Below are 11,388 nucleotides of genomic sequence, written 5' to 3'. Positions count from 1 at the left end.
CCATACGAGATAGCAGTTCCAGCAATAACCTGTGGTTCAAATAAGAGAGGAACAAATGGGATTATTATCAGTTGTCTTGTCCTTTATACACGTAGCCCTGTGTGTAACGGGTGTAAAACGGGGAAGCGGGATGGATCTGCCCCGCGTTTTTCACCTCCCCTACCCCTTCTCTTTTATCTTTGTAACTCAGGCTATTATAAACGCTACCAGCAGACAGCTCCCATGCAGTGTGACCCTTTCACTTTACTCCAAGAAGTACCCGACCAGCAGAAATAGATAAATTCAGACTAAGTTCCCACAAGATCACTAACTCCTACAATTCGATCTGGGAGACTCTGATTTTACCGCAAGATTCTTTGCACGAAAGGAAACTGGAAGGAGGTTTCTCGATCTAGTAGAAAGACTCAGGCTGTAACATGATATTCTAACAATCAAAGTGAAATACATTTAAAAGATATCAATTAATCGCCTGCAATTTGTGGACTTCTAGTGTCAGGGTAGCATGTCCCCCAGCCTTCCTAACTGATTGTACACGTTGTCGTCATTTGACTACAACTACCAGAATTCCTTTCTTGTTTTTCCTTATTATTTAAATCTTGAAGTCCCAGCGGGATTTAAATAACAATTACCCTATTTTTACACGGCTCTTCCAGCCTCGTTTAAACTCACCGAAATCATGCATTATAAGGTTTCTTTATTTCCCTTCCTTTGTTTCCCTTCCCTTTCCTTTCGACCATAAAACGTCGGGTTTTTAAAGAAAAGCGAGGATGAACCAGAAAGTAAGTTTATTTCTTTGACATCATCCTCTAGATAACGATTATTGCGGCAGTTTGCAACCTCCCAAGACCTTTCGCAAGCAAACCCGAACAATGAAAATTGTTACCACAAGAAGTTCTGCCGGTATAGGAAGCTTCAGTCTGTTCCTGCATCTTTCATTCACTTGTTTTAGTCCAATCAACACCCCAAGACAGAGTACGCCGGTGATGATGGCTCCACCATTCACTGAGGTGATATTTTTCAACATAAAAATGACAATCTGAAGCGATAAACCACATTTAAATTTAAGCTTAATAAAGATTTTAAGGAAAACGACCAATTTTTTGCGGGCTGTAATGCCTGTTATGTCGGCGAAACCTCCCGACATTTTTCCACACGCGTACGTGAGCACTTAGCCGTTGATAGGGCCTCTCACATCTTCAAACATCTTCAGAATTCTGAACGTTGTCGCTCATTGTGTTCAATAGACTGCTTTCATATTTTAGATCACGCCACTACCAGCTTTCAACTCAAGATAAAGGAGGCTATTCATATTCAAAAAGAACTACCTTCCCTCAATCAGCAATTACACCATGTAAATCTAAAATTATCCTTTTAACTAACACCTTTTCACGTTCTGTTGTTACTATTTGTCTTAATTAGCATTTTTGCCTACTTATTATTCAACTTGCTTTGTAATCATTCATTCAACTGAAGATGACAGAAGCTCTGTCGAAACATGTCTTGCAAACTTAAAAAATTGGTCGTTTTCCTTAAAATCTTTACATGTCTGCTGCTATCTAGACCTTAAGCTTAATAAATGTTGAATTAGTGTATAATTAGAGTTAATATGGTGTACTAACGGGGCTGGAATCCAAGGTCTGGGTGACTGGGTCTGAAGTCCCTCAAATGTGTTGCACTGTGTTGTAGTAATGGTAGTAGTGGTGGTTGTGCTTCCTGTTGAGTGGTTGTGGTTATGGCCGTGCATCTAATTAACGGAAAACCAATTCATAGTGCAGTTTTGACTAGACTGTCTAAAGTAATTCACGTCTAATTTGGTTTTGCGTTAGAAAAGGCTACGCGATGGGCTTAAAAAGATGGCGCCACTTTGTCATCCAATCAGAAATAAAACCAAAACCAATCGCGAATCGCTCACACATGTTTTCTTGTGCATTTCGTCTGCTACATGAATTTGCTTTGAGTTTTGATTGGTTCACAAGACTGTGTGTGTCCTTTGTGATTGGCCAAAATCATTACTTTGGTTTGACAACACTCAAATGAAAACCGCTCTAGGCTATATCTGTAAAACCACGTAATAAGTTTATGTCTGATACCCGCGCACCTTAACTGACGCAAGTGGTCCAGTAATCTTCGGAATTTTGAGTCCAAGAATATGTTTTACTTGACTGACTACCACCAACACCGCTGATCCTGTAGTGAAGCCGCTAATCAGTGGATCTGACAAGAACGTCGCCACAAAACCCAGCTTGGCCGCTCCCATGACAACCTAACAATAAAGTGTTTCCGGTTATTTGTCTATTGTATATAAGAAAAAGTTTGAAATACATGAAGCGTTGTTAGCCGAAGAAAAAATAAAACAAAAACGAGAGATTCTCTCCATAACTCTATTTTCACATAAAAGCCTCCGTTTTTGTTTTTTCACAAGGTTGTTCATTCTCGAGAGTTATGTGTAAAATACGAAGCATGTTTAGCAGTCAACGGCGTCTGTTTTCTAGTTTTTAGCGATAAACATATCAGTTTTGCCTACTGTTGTACTGTGTTGAAATAGTTTGCAGTGTGTTTGGCCTTACTCTTGATAATATCTTGCGTAGCCACAGTCAAGAAACTTAGTGCCAATCAGATAAGTTGTTCTCCTCATTAGCATTGGAACACGAACTGCTTTACACTAGCCTACAACCAGGTTCCCGAAGAGGACAGAAAAAAAAAATCGGCGAGCGCGAAACTGAAGAATTTGGAGAGCGAAGCGATCGGGGCGGGGCGGGCGCTTCGTTCGCCGAATTCTTTTTTTTTTTTCTCGCTCGCCGGGAGCCTGTTTGGTTTTTTAACATGATCTAACTAAATAAAACATTAAATAGATCACGCTACCTGAATAATGCCAACAAGCAACGAAAGTGAAACAGCGACTTCCAGTTTCATTGAGTCCATGGGTGTCCATAAGGCACCACCAGAACCCGATGGGGTGGGACTGGACATCGAAGAATTTCCAGGAGTAGGACTCGGCTCTAAAGGCAGAGAACCTACTTCACGTTCGACCACCTGCGCCACCATCAAACAAATGACCGCGAAACTACCTGTCACGTGACCACAGCAAACGTCCATCAATGTTGCAAATAACCTTCTAAATCAGGGTCACTTAGACTTTCTGTAGTTCACCTCTCTATTGACTATAGTGAGCGTAGCTATATACTGTATTACAAAACGCAACGGAAGGTACTAAGAAGTTTTTACTGAATTAAAATTTATCATCAGAAATCGCGATAGGTTACTAAAAGACTAACTTCTTATTTGGTTATTCATCCCACTGCCAAGGAAATTTTATTCATCATTCAGAACTTGCAGTAACGTCATTATTATGTGTAAGATGGGATGATCGAATGAAAAAGCGGGTGTACATCAGTCAGGGGTTTTCGTATCTGATCCTTGCGATAAGGCAAGATTTTTGTCCAGACGTTTTTGGGTGGTTCTCTCCTTTTTATCGCGTCACAAACTAGAGTATCAGTTACATTTACAGACGTCCAGGAAAGCCGTAAGGTAACCTTCCTGTTTTAGAGGGTTGGACTGTCAACGTTCTAAGAATCAGAGCCTGAAATGATCTAAACGAGAGGTTCATGAGACGTTACGTTCCAAGAACTGTCTGGAATTCATTTGTTTTTTAATTGTTTTTATGCAGAGAAAACGGGGTTTTGAAGATCATGTTCTGAGCCGTTGTACTTCCTAGGGTGTGGGACCTTTTTGATCCATCCTACTGAAAAAGATATTCTCGAATGGTTACCACAAAGAGAATTTTAGCCTTACCTACAGACAAATGCCGTGATGTACCCATGATCATATAAACCAACACTGGGATGAGAGCGGTGTAAAGTCCCGTCACAGGAGGAAGGGAAGCCAACATAGCGAACGCGAGTCCTGAAAAATAAAATTGTCGAAAAAAAATTATAGAAATCCTGCTCGTGGGCTAAGTAACAGAGACTGTACATTTGTCGCCCATAGTATTTTTCTTTTTTTTTTTGCATTCCAAAGCTGGAATTTAATGACTCCCACATTATACACATCTGAAATAATATTACATTATCACTAAATCATAGAATACAATGTGTACCAATCTATATTTTTTTACTTAATAATAATAATAATAATAATAATGATAACAATTATGATGGTAATGGTAGTAATGGTAATATTGCTCGTAAGGTCAGGCGGTTTGAGTTTTGTAATTTTTGTGCCTTAAGCCCTCTAAAAGTGGCCAAGGAGAGGTTTCCATTTTTCAGGTTGAAGGTTGAGCTCATTTGTTTCGATTTCATAAGTTTTTTCTACGAGGCGCAAAAATTGTGGAGGGTTGGGAATTTCATCTCTCAACTTGCACATCCAGATATAATATCTGCTCATTAGACAGGAGAAATTAATTTGCCGTTTTGTGTTTGAACTGTTTTGATTTCAGCCCCAAAACGGTGGTCATGGCAAGATAATTTCCTTTCTGGATTAAAGAGCATGATTGTAACCATTGGAAAAAGTTTCCCGTCGTCCATAGTAATGTTATGTTAATGATGCAGGTGTATGAGTTCAGTGCACAGACATCCTGTTTCTGGATGTGACGTAATCCTCCGTAGGAAAAAAGATGGAGGCTGTATATTTTAACACAATACCATGCGAGCGTAATGAGTCCGTAAAGTACCAGGAAGCCACATTTTTGCCGTATTTGTCACTGTGCTATCGACATTGTGTGTGCTAGGTTTGAAGGTTTTAGAACGTTACAGTATACCCAAATTACAATCATTCGTTGGCGCCGCTTTACGGTCGGACGTTTCACGCTAACCCCAGTAAAGTAGTCATTTTCTGAAAGCCTAAGAATTGTAGATTACGAAGGTATATCACTAAAATAAAATTCCGAATATAGCGCCCCATTCCCCAAAGTACAGAGGTTCACTAATCAAGTTCGTTTCCGGTCGGATTTGAGCGAGAGGACGCGATCAACATCGCTATGTCTTTAAAAAACCGTGTCGCAATCGTTCATACGTTTGGTAATCGTTCATACGCGCCCGCCAATCTCAGCTGTCAGGCAACTTAAAATGCCAGTTTACTTCTCGTGACAACCCGTTGACAGCTATCAATTAGAGATAATTATGCAAAGAAACGTTTTTCGTTGTAACTGTACACAAAATCAATCTTTTTTCATATTTTTTTTCAAAGAAGGATCGCAATAAGATCTATCTGAAGGAGCGAAAAAAGAATTTTTTTTTTTGAAAAATGGTCAATTTTGGGGTATACTGATACCTTAAGTAAATATACCAGTCGCCATCTTTTTTCCTAACGACGGATTCGGATACAGAGGTAAAGATCACGCATTCTTGACCAAAGGAGTATCAGCGTGGCGACTGATTCATTTCACAGGTTTATATGCTGTTGATTAGAACGAAAAGCAATTGGAAAAGCAAACACCGGCGGTACAATTTGTAATTTGTAAGTATCTTCGGTGAGCTCAATAATATAGATCCCTTGTTACATAGCTCGCCCAGAATTCCTTTGCCAATTGAGGGCTACCATGGCTACCAATGACTCAAAGTTATTGTTGTTGTAACAGTTGTTGTTATCGCAATAGTGCCATTCACTTTACTGCTACAGCTCAGTAAGGTTACTTTTTAGCGATAATATTCCCAAAATATTAGATTACACTGCTTTTCAAAGCAATCCATAAACGTTCATTGAAAAGATTACGTCTTTATAGTTGATGCACGTAAATCTACGTTAATCTAAATCTGATACACGTAAACCTAAGCTTATAAGAAAGCAACCAGCTTTATCACCCTCTGGACCTTTCGAATGATAAATGACAATGAATTCATTTAGGCTACAATCGGTATTTCAAGTCGTCGTTCAAGACATTGAAAAATCCTGGTCGTGTGGGACTTGCTTTGTATAAAACCACTCAAGACTAATGTTTGAGTAATTATAACATTACCTAGAGGAATATGCATAATTCCCACTGTAACTCCGCCGGTTATATCAGGCAATAAATCTTTTTTCCAGTTGTATTTCGGTAACCAGCGAAGAACGGGAGCGAGCCGGTTAATGAAAGAACAAAAACCATTCACCGTCAGACACGTACACGAAGAAACTTTTCTCTGCACAGTGCGCAAGTAGGTCTTTACATTCACCGACTCTTCACAGCTTGAACGACAGTGTGTTCCAGCGAAAAAGGATTCATCGCGAACTTTCCGTGCAATGATTATGTCTGGTGTTTGGTGATGAATTGAAACCTCTTCCATTGATGTTCATGACGGCAACTACAACTACTGTGTCACGCAAGACAACATCAATGTCTTTTGTTTCTGAGTTTGACGGAAGTCAGGAGACAGTCACGATTAAGTCACGCGAGTCACGATTAAGTCACGCTTCCGAGGTGCGTGAGTGAAACAACCTGTTTGTTGTTCACGCCCCGCAGAAATATCAATTTTAAATAACACTCAATAAAGATTTGTTAAAAGATAAAGCTAACCACAAGTCTTATCTCGGGTTGTCTCGGGACGCACTCGGGTTACTGATCAAGTGTATGATCGCTGCTAATGCTCGGAAAATGAAGATCAACAGATTCAAGCCATCGGCAACACAACGGGAGTTACTTTGTGATGAACTGTCTACTCTCGTTTGGCCCAAGCGTTTTTTGGCCCAAATCTTTGTGCTGCTTCAACCAGGCAGCTGAGTCTCATTTCCGAGTTCTTCTCTTTGGCGGTAGCTAGTAGTGGCGCAGAGGGCCGAGAAGGTTTAGCCGCGTTACAGACGGAAATTTACCTCTTGTAGGAAGCATCTGCAACACCCGGGGCTGTACTTTCCTATATGGGTTATATAGGTATGTGCGGCCCCAAAGAATATGGTTTTTCAGCCATCTAGTCATAAATAGGATATCGATTTAGGCGAGTTTGGTCATAAATAGGGTATGTTTTTTGCACTCTGGTCTTGATGTGGGTATGTTTTTCAAGAAGAAGCCGCTTTTTCATCATTATCGAAAAGAAAGTTAACAAAAGCCCTTCACAAATTATCTTTACGGCAATTTAACATTGGTCTGAACTAGGGAGCTAATTATAAGGCAGGTCTAAAAACCAGGGGTTTGAACAGGGTAGGGAAAATCGCAGATTTTGGTCATAAGTAAGGTAAGGGTTTTGGGAAGCGGGCCGCACACCCCCACCCAATTTTTCTGGGACTACCCCCCCCCTCCCCCGCCCGGGCTGCCATGCAAGCTAAGGAGGTTCGAACCGACCGGAAATTATCCAGGTAGGAGTCGTAAGAGGCTGCCTATATGCGCAAGAGTGTTTCAGTCAACGATTACCATGCAATGTATGTGAAAATTGTGGAGCGGAAATTGGTTCGAAGCCCATCAATTTTGCGGAAAAAGCTGGGGAGAGTTAAACATCTTTTTACTCAGTGATCTGTAGAGAGATCTAAACAGCCCGAGAGCTCGCAGAAGACCATCATACCGTGTACAACTCCTGCTAGTGACGTAACACGCCTAATCTGAATGCCGGATCTACGTAATCACATGACTTAGCAATATCAATATCAATATCTTTTTAATATCAAGAGCTGTTTTAAACGCGGGAGAGACTGTCCAGTTCTACTTGCGATATCAATTATACAATCTTACTTTTCTTAAATTAAGTTTACGTAAACAGAGATTTAAATATCGATCTGAATACTTCTTATCTTTGTCTTCCAAATTTTACCATTTTACAAGGTGTATGTTTTCCCCACTTCAGTCGTAAACAGTTAAAATAAATCTAATGGGCTCCTGATGTAGCTTATAAATTGTTAAAGAGCTGACAACGTAGTAAGACCGGCCCTGTGTTGGTCGGTGTTTTTTATTCTGATGTTCGCCAGATATATCGGAACACACTATGGCATCAGCTGAGATGAAGTCATCGTACATTATAAAAGATAAGGTCAAACCTCTATTAAGCAGCCACCAATTAAGTGGCCAGTTATCAATTCAAAGTCCTGAAAATATTGTCCGTAAAATACTGTAAATGAGCCAACTTTTGGTCGTCCCGACGAGGGGTTTTCTTGTCCTTACCCCTAAACACATGAAGTCTGCTTTTGTTTTGGTAGAGGCGATGACAGACTTGCGTCCGAAAAAGAAAGTGTCGACTGATAATTAGAAAAACATTCAAACAAACGTTTATTATGCCTGTGTTGACGTGCTTCCATGTAACTAACTAATAACCTGATGGTAAAAAATCTGTGATGGTAATTTTTAAAGGAGATAGTATTTTCGTGACAAGTGCATCAGGAAAACAGTGATAGGCTTTATTGTGTGTAACAAGTAGTGCAGCACAAGCCTTCAAGGATTGTTTGTATTTGACTAAATATAAATTGACGTTTCTGTAAGTCCGGTGCTAATTCCTGACGAGCCCCTATTACGTCCCAATACCCCGAGGGTGGCCTTAGCAAGGGTTCCGACTGTGGTGTAATTAACGTTTGTCCGGATTTCAACTGACAGTTTGTTGACTGAAAGAGTAATTTAAGATTTCCACCTTCGTAAATTCTACTGTCACCAAACCGGCGTGAAGCGAGAACACCTGCGAAGCTTAATTTGAATATCATCTGCAGGTGAGAACAAATAAGCTGAAAACAAATACAGCAGCTAAATGCACCAAAGGCAACCCAGACGTTGTATACGATTAATACGTGACATTATGCTGTTGGCGATTGCGTTACAATTTTAGCCGTTCATAAGACAATGTATGAGAATGCTTCGAAAATTACTCTAAATGCTACGTGTAGAAAATAATTTGAATGAAATGGCTTACCTTATGTTTGCATTGCGTTGTTTTGATGTCTCTGGGTTCCTGAAGGTGGTTTAGAGCCATTTAGGCGAGTTTTACTTTCTGACGGTTTAATTGCTTCTCTTTCGGGGAAGCAAACCGCCAGAAAGTAAAACTCGCCTAAATGGCTCTAAACCACCTCCAGGAGCCCAGAGACATCAAAACAACGCAACGCAAACATAAGGTAAGGCATTTTATTCAAATTGTTTTCTACACGCAGCATTTAGAGTAATTTTCGAAGCATTCTCATACATTGTCTTATAAACGGCTAAAATTGTCACGCAATCGCTAACAGCATAATGTCACGTATTAATCGCATACAACGTCTGAGCAGGCTGACCAATCCAAGTTCATAACCTTAACTTGTCGAATGGTTTCAAAAAGGAAAGAGACAAAGCAAGTGATTCCAAACAAATGCAAATGATGTAAGAACGAGAAGATCGATATAAAATATAATGAGGGCGCTTTTCGTTAAGTGCGGGTCCGACTTTCAGCAATACTATTGATCCCAGACGTCCTTTGAAATGGCTTTTATTTTTTTCAGGCCGTTTCACCCACCGTTGGTTTCATTCACGTGATTCAAAAAAAGTGATCACATGATGATAAACATATCTTGGTGCGGGTGGCCAAAGTTTGCAGCACACCCGGGGCAGCACAGCGGCTGCAAATTCCTCAAAAGTTCCAAGTTCAAGGCAAATCCATCCATGCGATAGATTTTGCATCTGTTGAACTCTTCTCTGTAACATATCTTGGATTGCATCTTGTTAGAAAGTGCGAAACTCAACAAACTTGCAAACAAACTGTGAAGCAACTTCCCCAACGGCAGAGAGTCTCTCATCACACGATCATGAATTCGTCATCACGCGGTCACTATATCAAAATACGACCACTGGTTCAACCGTGTAAACAAATTGAATATCAAAATTTGAAAAGAAGTACTACTGTCGTACCAATATTGTTTTATCGCCTCCATCGTCGACAAATCAACAACTTTTTATTTAACTGTAAATCAACTTCAAAATATTACAAAGAAAAAGAGTAAATGATAACCTCAAGGATATGAACTTCTATCACAAAAAATACTGACCAACTTTATTCCCAGTTCGCTCTTATACAAGGTTTCAACTTACGGAAAGAATCAATTCGGTTGAATTCTACAAATTTTAAGGTTTCTCGATCGAGCGACAATTATAGTTTTTAAATCGCGTGAAATAAATTACGTAATAAGGTTGCATGAAAGCCCAGCAACTTCGCCGGTTGAACAAAACAAAACACATGTACAAAAATTAGAATGATAATGATACTTGGCGCCTCTTTCCCTAAGTATTACTTATTTTATCATTCATATCTCAATGTATTTTTTAATATTACCTTGGGGAATATGCATAATTCCCACTGTGACTCCTCCAGTTATGTCTGCTGTCAAATCTTTCTTCACGCTGTATTTTGGCAACCAGTGAAGAATCGGAGCGAGCCGGGCAAGGAGAGAGCAAAAACCACTCGCAGAGCATGAACATGAAGCAAGCTTTTCACGAAGAGAGCGCAAATACTGTTTCTTGTCTCGTGACTCCTCATAGCCTGAGTAACCGTGAGCTGAGGCCAGAAGGTTCTCATCGTACACTTTCCGTGCGATTGTTATGTCGAGTTTTTCCGGGTTAAGTGAAATTTCTTCTTCCATTACGTGCGATAGTGGCTTGATGGACACTTCGCTAACGGCTGTCAGTCTTTCAATACAACCAGGCAGATGTTGTTAACATTCGCATATATTCTTACTTGAACAATGGAAGTTAAAAATAATTCGCGTAAGCCGTCTATCGTGAGATTTATAACCCCACATATTTCCTTTTGCGTCATATGATTGGTTTTTTAAACAACCACTTGTTAAGAGTCATTTAGATGAATATTCTAATTGACGCCTGAAGACATTTTCTAAGTTCAGTTAATATACACAATTATTAAAAAGTGCATCATTAGATAATGCAGTTCAAGAGTTTTCATTGGCTTAGTCCGTCATGGTATTTGAGCAATTATACCACGCTCGACATGATAAGCGTATGCGTGATTTTGGGGGGCGTTTTTTATTTTATTTTATTTTAGTTTTCTGCATTTTGGGGGCGTTTTTAATAAAACAGTTATTCCACTCTCGCTTGTTACCGATGAAATGGTTATAGCCAACTCAGTGTTATGCGTCTCGTTGGCTGTCTATCATCTCATATCTACCGAGCGCTCGTGGAATAATTGTTACTCATATGATATAGTTGATGTACGTTCCTTGCTCGCACTTCAGTCAAACAGTTCACGGACTTTTGGCAGTTCCTGTGGTTAAGAAATATGCGGAAAAATTTAAGACGTTTCTTAGTTTAGTTACTTAGTGCACTTATAAGCAATGTACAAATGAAAATAATTTTTCTAATTCCGCTGTACAGATTATACGTTAACAACACATCACGAAAAAAATAATTGAACTACAACTACCCTCAAGTTTAGTGATCATATGATAGACTAGTTTAATTTAGGTAGTCATACCCGCCCCCTATCGGTAGAGGGCGTTCCCTCGGCTCTTTTTAATAGCCAGATG

General features: G+C 39.8%; 1 protein-coding gene across 5 annotated transcripts in view; it reads right to left on the bottom strand.

The window, feature by feature from the left end:
- Nucleotides 1-10,953, bottom strand: part of LOC145496743 (solute carrier family 26 member 6-like) — a 19,733-nt gene extending 8,780 nt beyond the window's left edge. For 2 of the 5 annotated variants that reach the window (XM_081476476.1, XM_081476478.1), the window contains exons 1-6: nucleotides 10,182-10,953; nucleotides 3,793-3,903; nucleotides 2,863-3,068; nucleotides 2,099-2,263; nucleotides 884-1,036; nucleotides 1-29 (exon numbers count right to left, since the gene is read on the bottom strand). The exon at nucleotides 1-29 is cut by the window's left edge and continues 54 nt beyond it. In XM_081476476.1, the coding sequence (XP_081332602.1) occupies nucleotides 1-29; nucleotides 884-1,036; nucleotides 2,099-2,263; nucleotides 2,863-3,068; nucleotides 3,793-3,903; nucleotides 10,182-10,488 (971 nt within the window). In that variant the 5' untranslated portion in view covers nucleotides 10,489-10,953. Of the gene's footprint in view, nucleotides 30-883; nucleotides 1,037-2,098; nucleotides 2,264-2,862; nucleotides 3,069-3,792; nucleotides 5,395-5,953; nucleotides 7,205-10,181 lie in introns of those variants that run through there. The other 3 variants (XM_081476477.1, XM_081476479.1, XM_081476480.1) reach the window with 2 other exon arrangements.
- Between the last annotated feature and the right edge of the window lie 435 nt (nucleotides 10,954-11,388).

This window comes from Orbicella franksi, chromosome 9 (assembly GCF_964199315.1).
Source record: "Orbicella franksi chromosome 9, jaOrbFran1.1, whole genome shotgun sequence".
NCBI lineage: Eukaryota > Metazoa > Cnidaria > Anthozoa > Scleractinia > Merulinidae > Orbicella > Orbicella franksi.
The sequence above is the reverse complement of the archived record's forward strand: the minus strand, read 5'-3'. Positions and strand labels throughout refer to the sequence as shown.